The 25,472-nt window shown below is 39.8% G+C and overlaps 3 protein-coding genes across 3 annotated transcripts; 2 read left to right on the forward strand and 1 right to left on the reverse strand.

Moving 5' to 3' along the window:
• Positions 1-1,182: 1,182 nt before the first annotated feature.
• LOC149036663 (ATP-binding cassette sub-family C member 4-like) lies at positions 1,183-6,498 on the reverse strand. The gene is made up of 3 exons (XM_089188601.1): positions 5,980-6,498; positions 2,886-3,268; positions 1,183-1,501 (listed from the first exon to the last, which is right to left on the reverse strand). Exons 1-3 carry the CDS (start codon positions 6,496-6,498, stop codon positions 1,183-1,185), a joined length of 1,221 nt encoding a protein of 406 aa, XP_089044727.1.
• A 3,932-nt stretch (positions 6,499-10,430) lies between these two features.
• On the forward strand, positions 10,431-18,828 carry LOC113674065 (ATP-binding cassette sub-family C member 4-like). The gene is made up of 6 exons (XM_089188654.1): positions 10,431-11,045; positions 11,687-12,069; positions 12,706-14,051; positions 14,629-15,199; positions 16,625-16,761; positions 17,204-18,828. The coding sequence occupies exons 1-6, from the start codon at positions 10,515-10,517 to the stop codon at positions 18,070-18,072; spliced, it is 3,837 nt and encodes a 1,278-aa protein (XP_089044780.1). The 5' UTR covers positions 10,431-10,514; the 3' UTR covers positions 18,073-18,828.
• Positions 18,829-20,740: 1,912 nt separating this feature from the next.
• LOC149036664 (ATP-binding cassette sub-family C member 4-like) lies at positions 20,741-25,452 on the forward strand. The gene is made up of 6 exons (XM_089188603.1): positions 20,741-20,831; positions 20,985-21,536; positions 22,324-22,894; positions 24,197-24,333; positions 25,040-25,186; positions 25,286-25,452. The coding sequence occupies exons 1-6, from the start codon at positions 20,741-20,743 to the stop codon at positions 25,450-25,452; spliced, it is 1,665 nt and encodes a 554-aa protein (XP_089044729.1).
• Positions 25,453-25,472: the final 20 nt, after the last annotated feature.

The raw sequence follows: 25,472 nt of genomic DNA on the forward strand, positions 1-25,472 counted from the left end.
TGCCATTCGCTCGCTCGCTCGCTCGATTGGTCGATTCCTGTAAACTTTTTTTAGATTTTAGGCTTTTGAGTGCATTTTATAGTTTTTGGCGAGCAATAAACAGACGAAATGGCGACCTTTGTTGCTAAGAATAGTGGTGGGGTGTAAAAGAAGCCAATAATAATCTTAAAAGAGTTTTTTTTTTCGTTTTAGTTTCAACAAGCGGCGCCAGCGACTGGCAGGCATGCAAGGATTCACACTGAAATAACAGAACAACCTTCGTTTTTCATAAAATTGTAATTTACAGTCCTTGAACTTGAAAAAAATCCGAAGATTCATTGAAAATATCACTTACTGCGAAGCGCTCGGAGTTTATAGATGTTCAAAAGCTTTTTCTGTTATAGCGTGAGATTGAGGACAAAATTGATCATTACGTTTCGTCGCGTGTGTTTTTCCTGTGAGAAGCAACAAAAGATGCCGGCGACTGACGAAATAACAAGTTAACACGAAAATCAGATAACACCTAAACAAACAATTTTAGCTACCGATTTTCAGTGAATTTTTAAAGAACAATTTTCTTTTAAGTTTCAAGACAATTTGAAGATTCAACATACAAACAACGTACTAAAATGCGAAAGTTACACACCACAAAATTGATAAATAGGCCTGAAATGAAATTCTATCTTGTTATTGATCATACGTTGCCTAGCACGTGACCTAAATCTACCCAGGCGGAGATCCAAAATGACGGTGGCAGGCTTGGCTTAGTTATATCACTCAAAACTCGTTCCCGTTTGTCTCATTTGATAAAGAGGGAATCGTTAATGTTTTCATTAAGACAGTATTGCCTTGATTTTCTAATATTTACAACGAAAGACAGTAAATTTCACCTTTTCACCCACATTTACTTCCAACCTTTTCTTTTGAACCAGAAACAAAAATGATAGACGTTTAAAACACATGACATCATCCACCTTGTCAAATGTAATAGCATGATCATTTCAATTGTAATGCCTTCTTATCCCAACGTTACTTTGTTTCTTTGCTACATTAGCGAACACTGAACTACTGCTCGTACTCTAGATATGACAATCAACCACAAAATTCCCTAAACCAGATAACATTAAACATAATCTAAAAAATCATGTGTCAATTCACGAGTTTGCTCACAGAGCACTTTGATTTTTTCGAGTAACTGTAATTTTAGTTACCTGAGGTACTTTTCGTTTTTTGTTGGGGCTCGTTGCTTTCATCACTCTCCGAGGCTTGCAACAGATTTTCCAAAAGAAGGAATTCTTCAATTTTTCCGAGCGAAACGTAGGCGTCATACGTTACCATTAAACCAGATGTCATAACGATCGTGCCACTCAATTGTAAAACACCCATAAACGACAGAGGCATAAAAACATTAAGCACTATAGTAATTACCGACACCGGAGTGGCCAGTGGTGTTGCACTGTATGACAAGGCATCGATACTTGACTGAATGGCTGTCCTCTTCGAAATGACGCTGATTTCATTTCTGAAAATAAAGGTTGATCATATTAGGTTATGTGGGCATTCTGTCGAACCAACTCGTCGTCAGTGTTCTCTCTAGTTTGAAATATTAACGAGATGAGCAGGAGGCAAGGCTTCCTCATCGTTCATTTGTTTGTTTAAGTGCGTCTTTTGCGACCCCACGACAGGGTATGAAAAAAAACTGAAGAGAAGTTAGACTCGATGAGATGTTCTAACCATAAGAATGATCGATTATTCTCTGAAGTAAAGGTGATATCCACTTTCTTTTTACCGACAATGAGGTAAAAACGATTACAATATTTTCGGGTGCCAATCCCACGCACTAATTTTGTTAATGATGTTTTAGAATGGAAAGAGATTTACAGCTTGCCATTTCGTACTTCCTTGGACACAAAGTCGCGTGAATTCCAGTATAAACTACTTAACAGGTGTCTTGTCACAAATTCTTTTTTAAACAAAATTGGTATTATTCCATCCCCGGCGTGTTCCTTTTGTGGCGAAATGAACGAATCCTTGAAGCACTTTTTTATTTCTTGTCGTTATACTAAGGATTTCTGGGCTGAGGTAATAAAGTGGTTCATAATCAAGGCGTAAAGATAAAACACCTCTCTGAAAATGATATAATGTTTGGTATTTTAAGGTGCGAAGACGAATTATTAATCAATCATATTTTAATAATTGCCAAACAGTATTTATATTCTTGCCGACAGAACAAATCTCTTCCTTCAATTAAAGTATTAAACCTCAAAATTAAAACGATCCACCAACTCGAGACAATGATCGCAAAATCAAATAATAAGCTAAAAACTCATAATATGAAATGGGACAAGTACAAAAATTATTAGATGATATAGAATCTCATGTTTGTTGCTGCACTGTACTAGTATTATGTATAGAAGCCGAGGAGAGCTAAGAGGAACTGTGGATTTTGTATGTAGATATATGATGTACCGTGTCTGTCTGTTTATGTGAATTATGTTTGTTTATGAAAAATGTATGTAACTTTGAATTAATAAAAATTAATAAAATACAAAAAAAAAAAAAAAAATCCCACGCAAGTCGCTTAGAGGTAAATTGCAATGGATATTCGGAGTTTGAGTAGCCAATCATTATCAAGGTGCATTTTCAACACTATCTACTCAGTACATCCTGATATTTTTTAACTGACCGGCCAGTCCTCTGGTTATGGAATGGATTACATGAGACACTTATGCTTATACAGCGGTCCAAAGCTTTTTTTGGGGGACTTGTTTGTATTGCTTAGCTAATAAAGTTCTTAACTGAGACGAAGCAGACTTGTGGTTTAATAATTTGGATCAGCAAGTACAGGAATGAATAAACATAGTTGTTTAAGCCTACTTTTGATTAAAAATGATAATTTACCTTACCTTCTTACACGTTTTATCTCTCGTCCATATTCGTCCTCCCACGCATGCATTTTGACCGCGCGGATCCCGGAAACTACTTGATTCGTTGGGGAGATTCGCTGATCCGACACTGTAGCTGTGCGCAAGCGCAGCTTACCATTAGCATAGGACAAGACGGCAGCGTATGGCATGAGAATACACAGGAGGAACACACCCGTAACAGCCTGCCAACCAATGAAATAATAGATAAGGAATATTGCCCCAGCATAAGCAGGGACTGCGAAAACGGCTAAGACAATAAACTTGACTGTGTCTTCCTCCATTCTTTTTACATCATTGGATATCAGGTCAAATAAGCGTCCTGCAGTGAATTTCTGTAACGTTTGCTTGCTGAGTAGAAGCGTCTGAAAGAGAGTACAGATTAGACATTAAAGAAGAAGTATGTTCCATAAAAGATCTGATTTTAATCTTCCGCATAACAATGACTTTGTTTCGAGACGAGAGTAACCAAACCTCTACCGAATTATCTTTAAAATAGTGTGTAAAAAGAGCGACAACCCCGGTGCCATTTTGAATCACGTTCAGAAGCGCGGCCGTGTACGTTATGGTTTCTGTAGCCAACTTCCACGTTAACCACAGGCTAAATAACTGTTTGTTTCTTCGATTCTATTGTTGGTTAGCAGGATTGCTTGCTCTCGCAGAAGCAGCAACTAGCGATGATGTTTAATAACCGTCTCCTCCCAGGTTTCCACGTGGCATAAGCCGATCGATCAGATTTCTAGAAAAAATAATTCTTTATCGGATAGATAAATGTGTTCAAGTTTGCGCGGCTTAATTTGGGTGTTTAGGATATTAGAAAAATCAGTTGACCCTTCGAAAAATGCATAAAACGCTCTCTAGGATCGTGCCTACCTTGTGGTATGTTGAAGTCCTAAATGTAATAACTGTCCTAAATGTAATAAAGTCCTAAATGTAATAACTGTCCTAAATGTAATAAAGTCCTAAATGTAATAACATTTGGTCCTAAATGTAATAAAGTCCTAAATGTAATAACATTTAGTCCTAAATGTAATAAGCCTCTAATGCAATCGTTTAACTCCTGCAGTGTATTGTTGTTATGGCGGACATCCACATTGATATGTTAGTGACAGCTGTTGCTCCAAAGAAACCGCTGACCAGTATACATGTCACATTATGGGCCCGCTGATATCAATCAGCGTCTTTTTACTCGCTAGACATAAGAAATATCAGCAGTCGAAGTATGGTCCTTAAAGCGGGTTATTGATCGAGTTGAAGAAAATCATTTCCAGCACAAAGTGGGCAAGTGCTTGGCTGGAAGCTCAATAGGATGGAATCGATTGGTACGTAACCATTAAGACTTTTTGGAAAAGAAATTTACTACAATTTATGATGAACTAGCATGCTATTGTTGTTGTTATCGTTCGTGTTAAAGTCTTTAGAAGTGATGCACCATTTTAGAGCAGTTTGAATGATTTCTGTTATTATTATTATCAGTAGCGTTATTGAAATTTTGCACATCAATGTTATTCAGTGTCAATTGATTCTAATGAAGCATTTGAGTTCATTTTTAAGAATGAATATCCTGATTTATTCAATTTTGAACCTGTGGTGTTGCATTTCCAGCCCTCTATGGCTTTACTCCACCTCAGTAATCAGTTCATGTACCATATGACTATAAGTGGAAACTGTTGAGCTTTCTTTTTTCATTCATCTATTTATCTATTCATTTTCTCCCCTCACGGCGGGGAGAAGAGGTGAAGACAAAAAATGAAATATAAACTTGAGATCAACTTTAAAATGTATGTTTTCCTAATATTTCGGTTCGGGAACTGATGAACCCGTCATAAGGGGCTAAAGGAAAAAAATGAATGGTTCATTAGACCACCAACTGACCATCATGTGTTGAATGGCTTAGCTCAATGGTTCAATTTGACTCTTGCGTGGAAAAAGGCAACATGTCGAGACCTGTGATCGTGAAATGGGATAACATATCATTGGTCAGTCGATATCTTGCTCTGCAAGTCACATTATCATATAGCTAGCAGCGCACGCGGGCAAGATGAAGTGAATCCTGTGTTCTGGTTGGCTACCTGAGCGGGCATGATGGGCCCACTCTCGCCCGTTCGGGATCCCCCGTATTGATCCCACGCAAGAAAACTTACAAAGTTCGTAACTTTTGGACAATGTTTTCATATATACATAGAAAAAATAAATGACCCTCTTGGGTTTATTGTGCTGCAAACACAGTTGGCTTTCACTATCGGCTCTCGAAATAAACAGGCTATTCTTGATTCTTATCAAAGCGAAATCTTTTGCTATACAATGAATCCTTTAATGATTAAGCCAAGAGAATATAAACTCTCTTGTATGGTCAAGATTACTGGATATTAGCCTCGTTCTTTTTCTACCTTTTTATGGACCGTGACTTCGTCTCAGTCCATAAAAACGCAAAAAAAGAAAAGAACTCGGCCAATATATAGCCATTTTGACCTCACGTTCGGTCAATAACGCATATGAATATATTTTATGCAAACTCGTACAAATCTGGCAAGGGAAGACAGTACAAAAAATGCCCTTCTGAGCCCAGAATTTGTCTAACGTATAAGTCGGTGGACTTCTTTTTCCTTGCAATTTGGTTCTTCAAGTCTTAACTTCAGCACTGAGGACAGAAGTATTTCGTCAAAATCTGTTACACTTAAGAGTCTGAGCCAATGATATAGAGAGAGCTATTAGTCAACGTTCTCGTTGCTTCTGCGTCCGTCAATTTGATGCCAAAAGCACATCAGTATTAGAATAAGGTTTTGTAGCCAATGCTTCTCAACCTACGTCTTTAACAAATAAAAAGCCGCTGATTAATATCAGTGAGCCCGCAATATTCCATAAACATTGGTCAGAGGATTCTTTGGTGCAACAGCTGTCACTTTAACATCTCAATGTTAGCGCAGTTAAACGATTGCATAGGAGGCTTATTACATTTAGGACCGAACGTTATTACATTTAGGGCTTTATTACATTTAGGACCAAATGTTATTACATTTAGGACTTTATTACATTTAGGACAGTTATTACATTTAGGACTTCAACAGTGGTACACCAGTCCCCTCAGGGCGCTTCCTATTTTAATCCCCAATATTTCACATCTGTAGCTTCGCTGGTGCATACCAAGACCACCGATCAAACCATTGAGACACATAGCTAATGCGCAGGCGTAGAGCTGATAAGTATTCTCTGCCTCAGTTGACATAAGCTTAGAAAGAAGATACCCAAGAAACAGTGGAAAGAGAAGGACAGATGTTGCAGACAATATATTCCCCTTCAAAATGATGATAACATCTTTGGCAGAAAGCGTATCAAACACGCTTTTCCAAAGTTTGGGCCTTTTCCCATTCACCTTGCAATGATGTTTCTCGCTTTCCCAGCTTTTTCGAAGCTGGTCGGTGACAAAACGGCCAGAGTTCTCCTCTGACAAGGGTAAAAAGTCATTTTGATCCAAAGGTTTTTGGCTTCCCTTCTTAAAGACTCCGTTCATCCAACGGAAAAAAAGAGAAGATGCAAAACTGACTTTATTATCGTCATCACCAGAGATTCTCCTGTAACCGCCTTTTGGTGTCATCACTTGAGACCTACAAAATACTTAGCCATCATTAGCATGTTCAACGCAATGGTCAAATGTCTGCGCGTGTTGTTCCAGGATTGCAGAACAACCTTGCTTTTTTAAGAGTTGTAAACTTACATAAAATCCAATAAGTCACGGTGTTTTGTAGAACCTCACGACTTTTATATAGCCTAAAACAAAATGGTAAATTATCAGGATATATACCCGTCACTAAATAAGCTTCGTGCTCGAAGGGTGTCGATCAGACAACATCTTGCAATACTTTGAGGAAGCGGGGTGGAACCAACCTTTCATTCCGAAAGGAATTTCCACAATTTTTCGCCATCCCGCTTTCCTTCGCGTCACATACATGACAAACTTATTAATCACAAAAATTAAATCAATAATTGTAACCAATTACACACGAGATCTTTTTGACCTGAGAAGCCACAAAAACCGAATGAGTTTCATCGGTCGTTTAAAGTCCACCTAGGCGTAAAATAAAGTTTCATAAGCGAGAAAACGTAATTTTTTTCTCAGACTGAAAATAAATGTATAATACTTTAAAAATTAGATACCTATCGAAGTCGATTGCGTGATAGGTCATGAATGAACCTGTGTCTCGCGAAGTGCCACATTCGAAATTCTCGAGCGGACAAAGCGCAGTCTCCACGGTCTGCACGGTCTGCGCAGTCTCCACGGTCTGCACGGTCTGCGCAGTTTGCACGGTCTGCAGTCTGCAGTCTGCCTTTTAGCATAACATCTCCCGTGATCTAGCCTACTCAATTAAAGCTTTTAGCAAAACGATACATATGCAAGACGCAAAATGTCAACAGAGCTGTTATCGGCCGTGTAGTTACAATCTCTATGGATGGAATCCTACTGTCAATTTCGTGTAAAAGGTATAAAGTTTGCAAGTGGCTGTGCAATCAAAATTTGAGGAAGCTGCAACTCTATGTAGCTTACCTTGCAACTTTGTCTCATTATACAGGAATTCGCCAAGATACCGGTAATATTGCCGTTCCTTGATATTTGCAAGCCACGCCTACTGCACGAGCGAGGAGATTTTGAGAGATTTCTAAGTACAGGAAAAAAATCAATGTTCCTGTGTAATAAGACAGATGTCGTATTTTGAAACAAGAGGATCAAAAAATTGGTGTTGACTATATTGACTCCTTATTTTCTTAAGGGCCCTGTCTTCAACACACTGAATGAAAGGGAACTTGTTTTGAAAGTTTTGAAAATGCATTTTCTAAATAAATTTTAAAACTCTGAGGACAGAAAACAAGTCGAAAACGGAGCATTTCGAAAACGCTATGACACTGATGCAATTCCCACTATGCACTGATGCAAACTGGGGAATTAACTGTGCCAAAACCTCGCAAAATCACTCGAGACAACACAGAAGAACGGAGATAAGAACTTTTTAGTCTTACTGTCATTAGGCGGATTTTGGGGATGAAATGTTACGATTTGCGATATTTATGAAACATTTCTCGGGATCACTTGCGTCTTGCCGAGATCGACCGTTGAAAATTAAAAACAACGTAAGAGTTCAACTAGCGTATCAATTAAGTGACGTCACGAGGCCACAAATCCTCAGGGTTGAATGGTTCACTTTTGATATTCAAATTTGCGACTTCAGTTGTTATCTGAATAGTCCCGCAACATAGATTCTTTCGTTCTAAATAAGTTTGACTAATCATTCATTAAAATTCTGAAGCCCTGTCCATAATTTTCTAGGAGTATAGTAAGCTGGACCTTAATTTCAATCGCACCTAGCTTGACTCTCACTTATTTGGGACTCTTAACCTCGCATCAGAATAATTTAGAACAAAAACGTTCCTCAAAAGTGACATGAGCCTCTCGACGTTTCCCTTTATTCTGAGGTATCATTGCTTTTCATGGGAGCAATTATAACTGACCTTACGCTTTTCCTAAGGTTTCCCCGTCATACCATTGGTATCAATTCACTAACCAGTGCTGGGATGTATTTTGAGAGTGACGTGTATTCAATGCACAAACCCAGAAACCAAGTATCTCAAAGACCAGTCACTTTAAGCGCTTATTAATTTCTCTGATTAATGTCTGCGACTGTAATTTTTACTATGGCGAGGGCTATTCAAAAAAATGTTTAGGATGATAAACTTACCAAGAGCAAGCCAACTTTGCAGGCTCCGCATTCAACATCGGTTTGACATTGAATATAAAATCTTTATAAGTGAGCTACGCACACGATTACGAGCAGTTTATCATTTGATCACCGAGTCCAGCGATATGTAACCAAACTAGCAACTGCGAAAAGGAGTTAATTCTGCCACTGATCGCGCGTTTTTTACATTGCGTGTTGTTTTCATTACATGTTCACGCTGGACGGATCGTGTCATATAATCTGTTCACGAAACAGACATCAAAATGATGGGAGACAAACGGCGATTTAGTGTTACTTGAGAGATTCTTCTTAGTTTTATTTAAGGGGTTTGAATTTGCACTTCAAGTGACCGTTTGATACAGGTGGAGAACCATACAAACCACGAACGTTTCTAGAGGTGGCCGGTTAATGGAGGTTAAAATTACAGTCATTAAGGATGATGACTGACTCTTGCTTATCTAGCTAATTGTCTTGCATTTATTTGCTTTTTTATTGAAAGAACACGAGTGCATGATTTTCATGTTGAGTAACTTGGTGAGAGTCGGTTTGGAAGTTTTTGCAGAGTCACATGCAATTCCTCAACTTCTACACTGTATGTTTGAAACTTACTTACTTAAACTTACTTACTTACTCGTCTTACTTACCATCTTTTGTTTTAGTTTGTCAGATGAAAAATTGCCAGAATGTAAGAAATTCCCTTGATCATCTGAAGGCTATGAGCAAATAAACGAAATTTTAAGCTAAAATGTTCATTTCACCAGGAAGTTGAATAATATGCATGACGTGGCATATCTGCTTTTGCTTGGATTTGAAACTCACCAAAAGTAACTTTGCTTAGAAAACTAATCTACCAATTGAATAGTAGTCATAGTAATAGTAACCGAAGGTTAAAATGGTTGGAAACCATATTCTTTGAGCGTGTGGGCAATGGGCGGAAAATGTATTTTTAAATCTGAAAGCCGCGGGCAAATAAACGACATTTTGGGCCTAAATGTTCATTTCACCAGGAAGTTGAATAATCACTTATGCGTGACATAGCATTATCTATTTTCGCGTGGATTTGAGACTCGTCCAAACTAACTTTGCTCAGGAAACTTATCTACTAATATAATAGTAGTCATAATAATAGTAACCCATGGTTTAAAATAATTGGAAACCATAGGCTTTGAGGGTGTGGGCAATGAGTGGAAAATTTATTTTTACATGTGAAAGCCACGAGCAAATTAACGAAATGTTTAGTTCAAATGTGCATTTCACCCTGAAGGGTGACGTGGTACTATCTGCTTTCGCGTGTTTTTTGAAAATTGTCGAAACTGACTTTACTTAGAAAAATAACCTTCTAGATTTACTACTAGTAATAGTAATCATAGGTTAAAAAGTGTGGGCCTAGATGCACCGATAGAGCCTTGCATTTGAAGTGGTGGGTACTGAGCGGAAAAGTTCTTTGTTTATGTGCAAGCCACGAGCATAAAAACGAAATGTGTATTTAATGTATCGCTGACTCGAAAGCTTATTCTGTCGCATATAAGAATTTGATATCTGTTATTTTCGAACAAATCGAAAGCTGTGATAAACCACGCAAGCGAAGTTGCCAAAACAAACTAAGTAAGGTGCTTCACACCACGCGCTTCTTACGTGCTTCCTACGCACTTGGCTCTGTGCGATGACGTTGGTGTCTACTGCCTTCCAAAGCAGTAGACATAAAAAGTCGTACTGTCTTTATAAAAAACCATGACTTCCTGACTAGTGAGTGTGTTTATAACCTTTAGATGACAACTTGGTTCTGAAACCCTGGAAATGCTGGCTTAGACGTTTGACCGCTACGTTGAACAGGCTAGGAACAAATAAGAATACTTTCTTGATATTTTTTGGGTCTCAAGTGATGGCACCGAAAGGTGGTTACAGGAAAATCTCCAGTGATGACGATAATGAAGTTAGTTTTGCATCTTCTCTTTTTTTTCGTTGGATGAACGGAGTCTTTAGAAAGGGCAGTCAAAGACCTTTGGATCAAAATGACTTTTTACCCTTGGCAGGCGAAAACTCTGCGCGTTTTGTCACCGACAAGCTTCAAACAAGCTGGGAAAGCGAGAAACATTACTGCAAAATAAATGGGAAAAGGCCCAAACTTTGGAAAAGTGTGTTTGATATGCTTTCTGTCAAAGATGTTATCATCATTTTGACGGGGAATATAATGCATTTACTAAGTTGCCTTCTCTTTCCACTGTTTCTCGGGTATCTCGTTTCTTGTCTTATGTCAGCTGAGGCAGAGAATACTTACATGATCTACGCCTGTGCATTGGCTTTGTGTCTCAATGGTTTGATCGGTGGTCTTAATGCGCACCAGTCAGACCACAAATGTGAAATATTGGGGATCAAAATAGGCAGCGCCCTGAGGGGAATGGTGTACCACAAGGTAGGCTCGATCCTAAAGAGTATTATATGCTTTTTTATATAATTTCTTTTCTCAAGAAACCTTATCCAATTGCAATCAACTTAGGCTATTGGAAGACCCAGAAGAAGAGGTACATTGAACATTAAAACTGTGTGCTGCCTTTACGAGAGAACTTAGTAGAACTCAAGCAATCCTACCCACCAACGACCAAACAAAGTAACAGACGAAGTATCTTCAGAATAGTGACGTCTTGCGACTTTTGAGCCTTTAAAGACTAACCTAATCATTCAAAACATTTTTTCAAATGCGCCGATCATTCGCCATGATCTCCTTTGCCAGTCTTAAAAAAGTTTCTTATATAAAGAATTATTTGAATCAAGAATGCCTTTTTGTGTAGCTCCTTCTTGTTCAAGTGGATCGCCTCAAGATGAAAAAAGAAGAATGTTTCTTTCGTACGTCACAAGTAAACGACCGCCCCGCTGAGCGACCATCAAAATGGCGCCTGAGCTGTCTCATTTTTGACATAGTTAAATATGATTTAGTAAAGGCTCGAAGATTCTCGTCTCGAAAGGCGGTAATGGATATCTTTTGTGGCGGAGCTTAAAACCGTACAGGTTTTGGAACAAACTTCCCCTTTAATGTTATTCTGTACTCTCTTTCAGACGCTTCTACTCAGCAAGCAAACGTTACTGAAATTCACTGCAGGACACTTATTTGATCTGATATCCAATGATGTTAGAAGAATGGAAGAAGAGACAGTCAAGTTTTTTTTCTTAGCCGTTTTCGCAGTTCCTGCTTACGCAGGGGCAATATTCCTTATCTATAATTTGATTGGCTGGCAGGCTGTTACGGGTGTGTTCGTCCTGTGTATTCTCATGCCATACTTCGCTGTCTTGTCCTATGCTAATGCTAAGCTGCGTCTGCGCACAGCTACAGTGTCCGATCAGCGAGTCTCCCTAATAAATCAAGTAGTTTCCGGGATCCGCGCGGTCAAAACGCATGCGTGGGAGGACGAATATGGACGAGAGATAAAACGTATAAGAAGGTAAGGTAAATTATCATTTTTAATGAGAAGTAGGCTCAAACAACAAGGTTCATTCATTCCCGTAATTGCTCACCCAAATTATTCAAAACTCGGAAATAGATAACCACAAATCTGCTTTGTCGCCACTGAGAGCTTTATCAATCGGCTAGGCAGTTTAAACATACCCCCCCCGGAAAAACAAAGCCTGTGACGGCTGTATGAGCCAATCAGAATGCCTCTTTTCACAAAGAATAAGTACTTTATGTAACCTATATTATAACTGGAGGACTGGCCGGTCAGTTAAAAAACTATCAGGATATACTGAGTAGACAGTGTTGAAAGAGCGCTCCAACTGGTTACTCAAACTCCGAATATCCTTTACACCCAAAAGTAGTGTAATCGTTTTTACCTCAGTGTCAGTAAAAGGGGGGTGGATATCACCTTACTTCGGAGAGTAATCGTTTATTATGATAATCTCATTGAGTCTAACTTGTCTCTAGTAGGTATTATTTTTCATTGGATCGCAAGAGAGGTACTTCTCACCTTGTTAATATTTCAAATTAGAGAACACTGACGACGAGTTGGTTGGACAGAATGCCCACATAACTTATGGTCAATTTTTAGCTTTATAAACTTATAATAACCCTTTATCTTCAGAAATGAAATAGGCATCATTTCGAAGAGGACAGTGATTCAGTCAAGTATCGATGCTTTGTTGTACAGTGCAACACCACTGGCGACTCTGGTGTCAGTTGTTACTATGGTGCTTACAGGCCAGACCCTAACGCCCGCCAATGTTTCCATGCTGCTGTCGTTTATGAGTGCTTTAAAATTAAGTGGGAGATTTATTACAATTGGTTTAATGCTAACATATGACGCCTACGTTTCGCTCGGAAGAATCGAAGAACTCCTTCTTTTGGAAAATCTGTTGGACGCCTCGGAGAGTGGTGAAAGCAATGAGCCCCAACAAAAAACGAAAAGTACCGCAACTTACCAAAGTCGCAGTTACTTGAAAAAAGAAGCGAAAAATATGAGGAATGTCTCTCTCTCCCGTGAAGCAACAGAATTAGGGCCTACTAATCTAAGCGTTTCAAATTTATCCTATGCAAAAACGCATCGTGAAGATGAATTTATTCTTCAGGGTATCAACTTCTTTGCACCTTCAAAGAGTTTAACAGTCATCACTGGCTCGGTTGGAAGTGGTAAGTCTACTCTTCTCTCAGCGATCGCTGGTGAAATTTTCAACACCAATGGGACGATTGACCATCAAGGTTCTGTCATTTACTTGCCTCAGACTGCTTGGGTGTTCTCGGGAACGATAAAAGAAAACATTCTGTTCGGCCAGGTCTACGAGGAGTCCAAGTACGGAAGAATAATCGACGTCTGCGCTCTGAAAGAAGACTTTCAGTGGTTACCTGATGGTGACCAAACAGTTGTTGGAGAACGCGGCGAGGTTCTGAGTGGAGGACAGCAGGCGAGAGTAAGTTTAGCTCGTGCAGTTTATTCTGATGGAGACATTTATCTATTGGATGATCCACTGAGTGCTGTTGATTTTAAAGTTGGCCAACACATCTTTAACAGGTGCATCAAAGATCTGCTAGGCGATAAAATCGTTCTGTTTGCCTCTCATCAGCAACAGCACATGGAAAATGCTGATGAGGTGATTGTGTTGCACAAAGGGCGTGTCCTCGACAAGGGACGCTTTACTGAGCTGCGCGACAAAGGTGTAATCAGTTCAACTGCTGACCCGCTCCATAAAGCAGCTCTGAAGGACAAAACGAGTACATCTGAGGCGTTCTCCTGGCAAGATAAGGAGGAACACGATGATGCTGAAAAGTGCCAGAAAATACATCCTCTGCCCAATGAAGCGAAGATTTTGGAGATAGCAAAGGAGGATCGTACAATTGGAGTAGTGACATTCAGGCTTTACTGTGATTATTTTAGAAGTGGAGCACATCCTCTGATGATAACTGGAATGGTCAGTTTAAGTTTCATTACTCAAGGTAAACTTATTGTTAGAGTGAGTTACAAAGCTTGGGTCAGGGCCTTTGAGGGAATACAGCAACCATTTTTCTGTATTTTCTTTACTTTATTTCTTTTATTCTATTTCGTGCAATTCATCTCATAATGGCTGTGCTTTTAACTAACAATACACGTTGTTTTAAGATTAGATAGCAGAACTAAGAGACACTGCACAAATTTCTGACCATGTTCCCGATATCTCACTATCTCGTAGAAGCGCGAGGCAAGTGCGAGTGAATGGCGAGTCACGCGCGAAAGGGAGAGGTGGTGTTTTTCTCCTCACGTTTGCTTTGAACTTGCCTCCACTCGCCTGAAAAGGTAAAAGAAACCACTCGTTATACAAACTAACTTTCTGAGAGAAAAAGCTGTTTTCTAACCATATCTATGGGTGACGTGGTTGACTGCTTCATCTATTCTGTGACATTGTGGTGCTTACATAGACATCCTAACGGTAGTAGCTAATCAAGGCTAATTGGGTCTAGGCCCAATGAATCTTACAATATTCAATTGATACAGAAGTAGATATTAATCACTACATATTAATGGTGTTTCTTTCAGCCATCATAGCTGCTCCAGACTTGTGGCTCTCGTTTCTTGCAAGGCTAAGCCCTGAGGATCAGAAGAAGAAGACCTATCTATCTGTCTTCGCCTGTCTGGTTGGCGCGTGTTTAATATTTACAATCGTTCGGGCTTATGGATTCTTAAAAATTTGTCTAAAGTGCGCCGAGCGTCTTCACGATAAAATGGTTGTGGCCATTTTACAAGCACCTGTCCTGTTCTTTGATTCAAATCCAGTGGGAAGAATCCTAAATCGCTTCTCCAATGATATTGGCTGCGTTGATGAGATGTTACCCAAAACATTCCTGGCGGCAATGCAGATGCTCTTGATTATATTCGTCCAAATTCTGGTAACAGTCGCCACAAATGTTTGGCTCATATTTCTTGTTGTTCCAATTTCTGTGCTGGTTGTTTTTCTATCCAATTATTACCTGAAGACTGCCAGAGAGCTAAAGAGATTAGAGTCGATATCCCGAAGCCCAGTGTTTGCTCATTTTTCAGAGAGCGTGAGAGGACTGGACACGATTCGTACGAGAGGAAGACAGACAGATTATGTGGATGCACTTTACAGGTATGTTAGAGACATTGATTCATTGTGTGATGCCAGAGCCGATAACTGCACAGGGCAGAAATGTCTCATAATCGCTCATTTTCTGTGAGCTATTTATTTTTTATTTACCGGCAATACACGAAATTGCATCGCGTCTTTTGTTATCTTACCTGATATGTACTGAGACTCTGGTCAGCACGTAGACTTTCCATACGAGGTACGGTCTCGAAACGAAGCTATCCGAAAGAGGCACGTAGGGCATTACCAGTGGTAAGACTACAGTAACGTGTTCTTCTGATAGGATTTCAAAGAGACCCATAATATGAACGGTCAATAAACAAGATCGCGTGACGCCGAAATTTCACGATTAGTCAAAACTGTAACAAATTTATGGAACGTGATTGGTTATCACCAGCCCAGTTTGAGCACTTATAGGACATTGTAAGTGTCATGCTTGTAATTGGACAGTGTAATAGCACAGTTGACAAGTCCTGCCTGCGTGTAAGTGTATGCGCACGCTGTTGTCGCGAATTTCGCCGAGATTTTTGTTTTTTTTAATGAAAACGTAGAACTGTTGTCTAGTTGTTAGAGTTCTTTCTCTAATTTTGTCATAGTTTTGATAAATTGGTGAGAGAACGTCATGTCGTCCAATTCTGTTTTTAATAACACTCGTGATTAAAAAGATCAGACTCCCGCTTCGCAGTCGTCCGATTCTGTGGATCACTTGTATGATTTCTTACTGAACTGGACTTCGTTATGAATTTAACAGGAAATACAGACAAGTGCCACTCGTTTTCTCCTTCTGATTAATTTTATACGTAGTATAAGAGATGTAGTAGCGATAGTGAACAATTAAGAATTGGTCTTTTTTAGGAGAATTCACCATTTTTAATGGCAAAGGATTCATATCGTTAACAAATTCGGCTCCAGCGGCTCTCACTTTATCTCGACGAATGAAGCCTAAGACTGGGATGTGGCTACGGAAGTGATCTTTCGGACAGTTAGGTAGAAGCTTACGGAAGTTGATTGGAAAGTAACATCTTTTTGAGAGGGTGGGGTGTCAGGCAGAATTTGTTGAAGGACTCCGTTACATTGTCAGGCCAAAGGAGACACTGGTCTCACTTCAGTGTGCAGACCTGATGTAGTCTCTTTGAGTTTTTTCTTGGAGTAATTGTCGTAAAAAAATTGCAATTTAATAATAACAAGCCAATCAAAACAAAAGAAAAGATCAAAAGTAGTGACAGAGGACTTAACTTAAAAACAAGGAAACGGTATTGAACGCTGACAAACGCGTTCGACCAATAGGCGGTTGGTTTTGCACAAGTTTGCTGGACCAATCGCGAAGTAAAGTAATACGAAGCTTATACAATCCGGTTTATTTTCAGAAGTAAACTAAAAAATCATCCCATTATTAAAAGTTATTGCAATGAACACTCGTCCCCTCAGATATCAAGATGTTCATAATCAGGCGTACATTTTGGTGATGGCCAGCGGTAGGTGGCTCGGTGCACGTTTGGATTGTCTCGCTTCCTTGTTAGTCGGTGCAGTTGCTCTGGCTGCAATCTTGGTATCTCAAGATGCCGGTAAGCTTAAAATTCTTAGTAACGATTTTGAGTCTTTCTATGTAAAGTAACAATTTACATAGTCGTGTATTAACATAGCATGAACAACTGAACAATAAAATAAGTGTGCCTATACGTCCCCTCCATTAACGGGTGGTTTCTAAACACGACAGAAACGTGAGAGTCACTCGGGTGGCTTAAGTACTGACCAAACGTTGAAGTGTCTTCTATGATTTAAAAAGGGAAACTTGTATTGATAACTCCTCTGCACCTATTAACTTGGAGTCAAAACAACGACACTGAGAAAGACGTAAAAAGACGCGTTACTAATTCCCTCTTATTAAGTGACTGCCTGGACTAGGCTAGCTAACCTAGCCTTGTAAAGTTTTCGTTATATGTTTTAAGCTATCGAGAGATAACAAGTCCGGAATTTATAGAATAAAGTTTCAATTTTTCATTTCAGCTTACGCTGGTCTCGCTCTTGTTTACGTCATCCAAACTCTGACCATGACTCAGTACGCTGTTAGAAAAGCCTCCGAAGTGGAAAACTACATGACGTCAGTTGAGCGAGTTATGACATACACCAAACTTGACCGGGAGCCTGGATACGAGGAAGAACGAACACCGCCAAAGGACTGGCCTCGGAGAGGAAGTATTGTGTTGAGAGATGTATCACTGACCTACTATCCGGGAGGACCTGAAGTGCTGAAGAATGTCAATCTTAGCATCAAAGGAGGAGCAAAGATCGGAGTTGCCGGCCGTACGGGAGCTGGGAAGTCATCTTTTATAGCAGCTCTTGTGCGCATGCCTGATGCTGATGGAGAGATAATCATCGACGATGTTCCAGTTAAAGAGATAGGCCTCCAACAAGCTCGACGAGGTATCTCGGTTCTTGGCCAAAGTCCCCTTCTTTTTAGCGGATCATTGAGAAAAAATCTCGACATTTTTGAGAAGTATCACGACACTGATTTATGGCAGGCTTTAGAGGATGTGCAACTGAAAGATTTTGTCGGGAGGCTTGAGGCCAAGTTGGATCACGAACTGCTGGAACATGGCGCTAATGTCAGTGTCGGAGAGCGGCAGTTGATTTGCTTGGCTCGTGTGCTGCTACAGCGAAGTAAAATCGTCGTCTTGGACGAGCCAACTGCGCATTTAGACCCAGACACAGAGCAGACGATTTGGAATGTAGTGCGGGACAAACTGAAGGAGTCCACTGTCATCACAATAGCCCACCGTTTGAACACGATAAAAGACTGCCAGAAGATTTTGGTCTTGAAAGATGGAAAAATTAAAGGATTTGACAAATTTGATTTAATAATAAACACCAACTGATATGCGGTCTAAGGTTAAAATATCTCTAATGTGACGCAGTTTATTCACAAATAGGAAACCGTTCAACGGCTTAGGTATTTCCAGATTTAGGGTCCAATATTAGAGAGTAACAGGTTGTCATGTCAACATTCACTTTGGGTATAAATTTAGGTCTCGGACAAGCAGAAAGAATGAGAGGAAATACAGGCCTACGAGATAGCGGCACAGCTTAATTAAGTTCCATGTAAAGTAAAATCTTTATTTAATTGTCAATGTGTGAAGCCCAGGTGGAATAATTGGGGACACCAATAAAATAGCAACATGATATCTAATAGAGTGTTTGCCGTTAGCGTGTAGTTCTAAAACGTGGTAATACGAAGTCACTATTCCGCAGCGAGTGAGTAAAACTTTGGGGACAAATATATAGGAAACGCAATCAAGTAGGAGACCATGTTTAACTTTGTACGTAAGTACAGTGACATCTTGAAGCCGTCTGTTATATAAAGAAAGTGTATCAGCACGTCGTAAAAGTTCTTCAAATTTGTCAGAGTGGGATTTATATATCACCCTTACGGCTCTTTCTTGTATTCGTTTTAGCTTCCTTTTCTTGGATGGCTTGCAAAAATGCCTAGTTAAATGGCATTAAGTTAAATAGGGTAGTATAAAAGATTTATACAGTAGTAACTTAGCCTTGCAGGGTATCAAGTTTCGAAGAAGAGAGAGTACTCCGACTTTCTGGCTTGCCTTATTACATAATTTGCCAATATGCTCAGTAAAGTTGAGATTATCATCTATGTGAACTCCAAATAATTTGATTAGTTCCGAGTTCGCAATGTCCAGATCGTTTATATTCTCCATCTTGTCTCTCTTGTCCTTATCAAGATTCCACGGATTAATGTTTAGAGACTGAAACTTGTCTGGATTAGCCAGTAGAAAACTATTTGTATACCACGACAGTGCTTGCTGGCCATGAATTTTTATTCTACTTCCTACTGTTTCATGGTCCCTTCCTTTGACGTACACTTGGTGGTCATCAGCGTACATAGTTAAATTTGCGTCTTTTACATGAACTGACATGTCGTTCTGGTAGATGTTCCATAGTAAGGGGCCGAAACACAATCCTTCAGGACATCCCCTTTCCATCTTTATCCAGTCACTAGTAGCGTCACGCATTTTTACTCTGTTCAGTCTATTGTCGAAAAATGATCGCGTAAGGTTAAGTGATCGCCCACCAAATCTATAAGCCTCCAGTTTCTTTATCGTCAAACATATTACCTCAAAGAGGTAATATGTTTAGAGGCTCCAGGAGACCCTCCCTTACCCCACCACACCCCCACCATCAACGGTAAGCCGTGTTTTACTAATTGGCCGTCTAAAAGAGATTCTAAAGTAACGTTTTGAGTTTTAGCCCTTCGTCAGAGCGAATCGAATGCAAGACAATTTACACTGAGTGAAACAAACTAAAGCGAGGATCTCATTACAAATGGCGTCATAAATAGCTAGTCTAGCTAATTCGCGCAATCTTCAAGCTAAAACCTGACGAGCAGAAATGCGACTAACTCTTGCTTATCTAGCTAATTTTCTTGCCTTTATTTGCTTTTTTATTGAAATAACACGAGTGCGTTACTTTGATGTTGAGTAACTTGTTGGGACGTGAATGAAAGTGATCCTCGCAGTAATGTGCACTACATGGGCAGTAGTGAAAATAAGGCCTGAAAAAAATTCAAGCCTGTACGGGATTTGAACTCATGACCTCTGCGATACCGGTGCAGCACTCTACCAACTGAGCTAACAAGCCAACTTTCTATTTTCACTACTGCCCAAGTAGTGCACATTTCTGCGAGGGAGAATATGAGTAAATAAACGAAATTTTAGGCTAAAATGTTTATTTCACCAGGAAGTTGAAAAATCGCTTAATATGCGTGACGTGGCATATCTGCTTTCACGTAGATTTGAAACTCGCCCAAAGTAACTTTGGTTAGAAAACTAATCTACCAATTGAATAGAAGTCATAGTAATAGTAACCGAAGGTTAAAATGGTTGGAAACTATATTCTTTGAGGGTATGGGCAATGGGCGGAAAATGTATTTCTATATCTGAAAGCCGCGAGCAAATAAGCGACATTTTAGGCTGAAATGTTCATTTCATCAGGAAGTTGAACAATCACTTATGCGTGACCTAGCATTATCTGCTTTCGCGTAGATTTGAGACTCGTCCAATCGAATTTTTCTCAGAAAACTTATTTACTAATGTAATAGTAGTCATAGGGACAGTAACCATAGTTTAAAATAATTGGAAACAATGGGCTTTGAGGGTGTTAGCAATGAGTGGAAAATTTATTTTTATATGTGAAAGCCGCGACCAAATTAACGAAATGTTTTATTTCAGACAGTTTATGAGTATTTTAAAATTTAGTGGGAAGTTTATTACAATTGGTTTAATGCTAACATATGACGCCTACGTTTCGCTCGGAGGAATCGAAGAACTCCTTCTTTTGGAAAATCTGTTGGAAGCCTCAGAGAGCGATGAAAGCAACAAGCCCCGACAAAAAACGAAAAGTACCGCAACTTACCAAAGTCGCAGTTACTTGAAAAAAGAAGCAAAAAATATGAGGAATGTCTCCTTGTCTTGTTAAGCAACAGAATTAGGGCCTACTAATCTAAGCGTGTCAAATTTAACCTATGCAAAAATGCATCGTGAGGATGAACTTATTCTTGAGGATATCAACTTCTTTGCACCTTCAAAGAGTTTAACAGTTGTCACTGGCCCGGTTGGAAGTGGTAAGTGTACTTTGCTCTCACGCGAACGCTGGTGAAATTTCCAACACCACTGGGATGATTGATTATCAAAGTTCTGTCATTTACTTGCCTCACACTGCTTGGGTGTTTTCAGGAACGATGATAGAAAACATTCTTTTTGGCCATCTCTACGAGGAAATGAAATTCCGAACGCCAGTGGGACGATTGATTATCAAGGTTCTGTCATTTACTTGCCTCAGACTGCTTGGGTGTTCTCGGGAACGATAAAAGAAAACATTCTGTTTGGTCAACCCTTCGAGGAGTCCAAGTACGGAAGAATAATCGACATCTGCGCTCTGAAAGAAGACTTTCAGCGGTTACCTGATGGTGACCAAACAGTTGTTGGAGAATGCGGCGAGGTTCTGAGTGGAGGACAACAGGCGAGAGTAAGTTTAGCTCGTGCAGTTTATGCTGAAGGAGATATTTATCTATTGGATGATCCACTGAGTGCTGTCGATTTGCAAGTTGGCAAACACGTCTTAAACAAGTGCATCAAAGATCTACTAGGTGATAAAATCGTTCTGTTTGCCTCTCATCAGCAACAGCATATGGAAAATGCTGATGAAGTGATTGTGTTGTGCAAAGGGCGTGTCCTCGACAAGGGACGCTTTACTGAGCTGCGCGACAAAGGTGTAATCAGTTCAATTGTCGACCCGCTCCATAAAGCAGCTCTGAAGGACAAAACGAGTGGGTTCATCTGAGCCGCTCTCCTGGAAAGATAAGGGGGAACACGATGATGCTGAAAAGTGCCAGAAAATAGATCCTCTGCCCAATGAAGCGAAGATTTTGGAGATACCAAAGGAGGATCGTACAATCGGAGTACTGACATCCTGGCTTTACTGGGACTATTTCAGAAGTGGAGCACATCCTTTGATGATAACTGGAATGGTTGAATGAATTAAGTCTCATTTCACAAGGTAACCGTATTGTTAGAGTGAGTTACAAACCTTGGGTCAGGCCCTAACAGGGAATAAAGCAACCTTTTTTCCATATTTCTTTTATTCTTTTTCGTGCAAATAACTTCGCAGTGGCTGTGATTTTAACCAACGTTACACGTTGGTTTTAGATTAGATGGTAGAGCTAAGAGACAATGCAGAAATCTCTGACCATGTTCCCAATATCTCACTCACTGGTAGAAGCGCCAGTCACGCACGAAAGGGAGAGTTGGCGTTTTTCTGTTCACGTTTGCCTTGAACTTGCCTCCACTTGCCTAAAAAATGTTAAAAAACCACTATTTCTTCAAACTAACTTTCTGAGACCAAAAGCTGTTTTCTAACCACATTTATGGGTAACATGGTTGACTGCTTCATCTATTTTGTGACATTGTGGCGCTTACATAGACATCCCCAAGATACTAACGGTAGCAGCTAATTCAAGCGGGCTGTCTCTAGGCCCAATGAAGTTTTTAATGTTCAGTTGAGTGATCATATAGAAATAAATTTTAATCACTTCATATTAATGGTGTGTCTTTCAGCCATCATAGTCGCTCTAGACTTGTGGCACTCGTTTCTTGCAAGGCTAAACCCTGAGGATCAGAAGAAGAAGACTTATCTATCTGTCTTCGCCTGTCTGGTTGGCGCGTGTTTTATATTTACCATCGTTCGGGCCTATGGATTCTTGAAAATTTGTCTAAAGTGCGCCGAGCGTCTTCACGATAAAATGGTTGTGGCCATTTTACAAGCACCTGTCCTGTTCTTTGATTCAAATCCAGTGGGAAGAATCCTAAATCGCTTCTCCAATGATATTGGCTGCGTTGATGAGATGTTACCCAAAACAGTCTTGGCGGCAATGCAGATGCTCTTGGTGATATTCGTCCAAATTCTGATAACAGTCGCCACAAATGTTTGGCTCATGTTTCTTATTGTTCCAATTTCTGTGCTGGTTGTTTTTCTATTCAATTATTACCTGAAGACTGCCAGAGAGCTAAAGAGATTAGAGTCGATATCCCGAAGCCCAGTATTGGCTCATTTTTCAAAGAGCCTGAGAGGACTGGATACAATTGGTACGAGAGGAGGACAGACAGATTTTATGGATGCACTTTACAGGTATGTTAGAGACATTGATTCATTGTGTGGAGCTACTTTTTTTTTATTTACCGGAAATACACGAAATTGCATCGCGTCTGTTGTTATCTTACCTGATATGTACTGAGACACTGGTCAGCACGTAGACTTTTCCGTACGAGGCACGGTCTCGAAACGAAGCTATCCGAAATAGGCACGTAGGGTATTACTAGTGGTAAGACTACAGTAACGCGTTCTTCTGATAGGATTTCAACAGACCCATATTATGAACGGTCAATAAACAAGATCGCGTGACGCAGAAGTTTCACGATTGGTCAAAATTGTAACAAATTTATGGAACGTGATTGGTTATCACCAGCCCAATTAGAGCACTAATAGGACAGTGTAAGTGTCATGCTTGTAATTGGACAGTGTAATAGCACAGTTGACAAGTCATTTTTTTTTTTATGAAAACGTAGATCTGTTGTCTATTTGTTAGAGGTTTTAAGTTCTTTCTCTAATTTTGTCATAGTTTTGATCAATTGGTTAGAGAACGTCATGTCGTCCAATTCTGTCTTTAATAATACTCGTGATTAAAAAAAATCAGACTCCCGCCTCGCAGTCGTCCGATTCTGTTAATCACTCGTATGATTACTTACCGAATTGGACTTCGTTACGAGTTTAACAGGAAATACAGACAAGTGCCACTCGTCTTCTCCTTTTGATAAATTGTATACTTAGTATAAGAGATGTAGTTGTGATAGTGAACAGTTAAGAATTTTTTTTTCGGAGAATTCACCATTTTTAATAGAAAAGTATCCATATCGTTTACAAACTCGGCTCTCTCGACGAATGGAGCATGCCTTAAACTGAGATGTGGCTACGGAAGTGATCTTTTGGATACTTAGCTAGAAGCTTACGGATGTTGATTGGAGAGTAACATCTTTTTGAGAGGGCGGGGTGTCGGACGGAATTTGTCGAAGGACTCCGTTACATTGTCAGGCCAAAGGAGACACTGGTCTCACTTCAGTGTGCACACCAAATATAATCTCTTTGAGTTTTTTTGGAGTGATTGTCGTAAAAAAATTGCAATTTAATAATAACAAGCCAATCAAAACAAAAGAAAAGATCAAAAGTAGTGACAGAGGACTTAACTTAAAAACAAGGAAACGGTATTGAACGCTAACAAACGTGATCGACCAATAAGCGATTGGTTTTGCACAAGTTTGCTGGAACAATCGCGAAGCAAAGTAAAACAAAACTTATACCAACCGGTTTATTTTCAAACTTCAACTAAAAAATCACTCTATTAAAAATTATTGTAATGAACACTCGTCCCCTCAGATATCAAGATGTTCATAATCAGGCGTACATTATGGTGATGGCCAGCGGTAGGTGGCTCGGTGCACGTTTGGATTGTCTCGCTTCCTTTTTAGTCGGTGCAGTTGCTCTGGCTGCAATCTTGGTATCCCAAGATGCCGGTAAGCTTAAAATTCTTAGTAACGATTTTCAATCTCTCTACTTAAAGTAACAATTTATATAGTCGTATATTAACACAGCATGAACAATTGAATAATAAAAGAAGTGTGACTATACGTGCTCTCTCATCAACGGGTGGTTTCTAAACACGACGAAAACGTGCGAGTCACTTAGGTGGCTTAAGTGCTGAGCAACCTTTGAAGTGTCTTCTATGATTTAAAAAGGGAAACTTGTGTTGATAACTCCTCTGCACCTACTTAGCTCGGAGTCAAAACAACGACACTGAGAAAGACGCAAAAAAGACGCATTATTTATTCCCTCCTATTAAGTGACTACCTGGATCAGGCTAGGTAACTTAGCGTTGTAAAGTTTTTGTTATATGTTCTAAGTTATCGAGAGATAACAAGTCCGAAATTTATAGATTAAAGTTTCAATTTTTCTTTTCCGCTTACGCTGGTCTCGCTCTTGTTTACGTCGTTCAAACTCTGACCATACGCTGTTAGAAAAGTCTCTGTGGTGGAAAACTACATGACGTCAGTCAAGCGAGTTATGACCTACACCAAACTTGACCGGGAGCCTGGATACGAGGAAGAACAAACACCGCTAAAGGAATGGCCTCGGAGAGGAAGTAGTGTCTTGAGAGACATATCACTGATCTTCTACCGGGGGGACCACAAGTGCAGAAGAATATCAATCTTAATATCAAAGGAGGAGCAAAGATCGGAGTTGCCGGCCGTACGGGAGCTGGGAAGTCATCTTTTATAGCAGCTCTTGTGCGCATGCCTGATGCTGATGGAGAGATAATCATCGACGATGTTCCAGTTAAAGAAATAGGCCTCCAACAAGCTCGACGAGGTATCTCGGTTCTTGGCCAAAGTCCTCTTCTTTTTAGCGGATCATTGAGGTAAAATCTCGACATTTTTGAGAAGTATCACGACACTGATTTATGGCAAGCTTTAGAGGATGTGCAACTGAAAGATTTTGTCGGGAGGCTTGAGGCTTGGCTGGATCACGAACTGCTGGAACATGGCGCTAAGAGTGTCCCCCAACTGATCATAAGTAAAAAACCAATGGAGATGCACTGGGAACGACTTCCGTGCGCCTCTTACCACCCAACGTAATGCACACAAGTAACAAGATA

Source organism: Pocillopora damicornis, chromosome 12 (assembly GCF_964200805.1).
Source record: "Pocillopora damicornis chromosome 12, jaPocDami1.2, whole genome shotgun sequence".
Taxonomy (NCBI): Eukaryota; Metazoa; Cnidaria; class Anthozoa; order Scleractinia; family Pocilloporidae; genus Pocillopora; species Pocillopora damicornis.

Bases quoted from the DNA above. Each gene is read 5' to 3' on its own strand.
- LOC149036663 (XM_089188601.1), bottom strand. From the start codon at position 6,498: ATGACACCAAAAGGCGGTTACAGGAGAATCTCTGGTGATGACGATAAT. The intron at 3,269-5,979 runs GTGTACCACTGT...ACTCTCTTTCAG, and splicing joins GAAGCGCCCTGAGGGGACTG to ACGCTTCTACTCAGCAAGCA. The intron at 1,502-2,885 runs GTAAGGTAAATT...CTTTATTTTCAG, and splicing joins GAGATAAAACGTGTAAGAAG to AAATGAAATCAGCGTCATTT.
- LOC113674065 (XM_089188654.1), top strand. From the start codon at position 10,515: ATGGCACCGAAAGGTGGTTACAGGAAAATCTCCAGTGATGACGATAAT. The intron at 11,046-11,686 runs GTAGGCTCGATC...ACTCTCTTTCAG, and splicing joins GGGGAATGGTGTACCACAAG to ACGCTTCTACTCAGCAAGCA. The intron at 12,070-12,705 runs GTAAGGTAAATT...CTTTATCTTCAG, and splicing joins GAGATAAAACGTATAAGAAG to AAATGAAATAGGCATCATTT.
- LOC149036664 (XM_089188603.1), top strand. From the start codon at position 20,741: ATGCATCGTGAGGATGAACTTATTCTTGAGGATATCAACTTCTTTGCA. The intron at 22,895-24,196 runs GTATGTTAGAGA...TCGTCCCCTCAG, and splicing joins TTTATGGATGCACTTTACAG to ATATCAAGATGTTCATAATC. The intron at 25,187-25,285 runs GTATCTCGGTTC...ATTTATGGCAAG, and splicing joins CCTCCAACAAGCTCGACGAG to CTTTAGAGGATGTGCAACTG.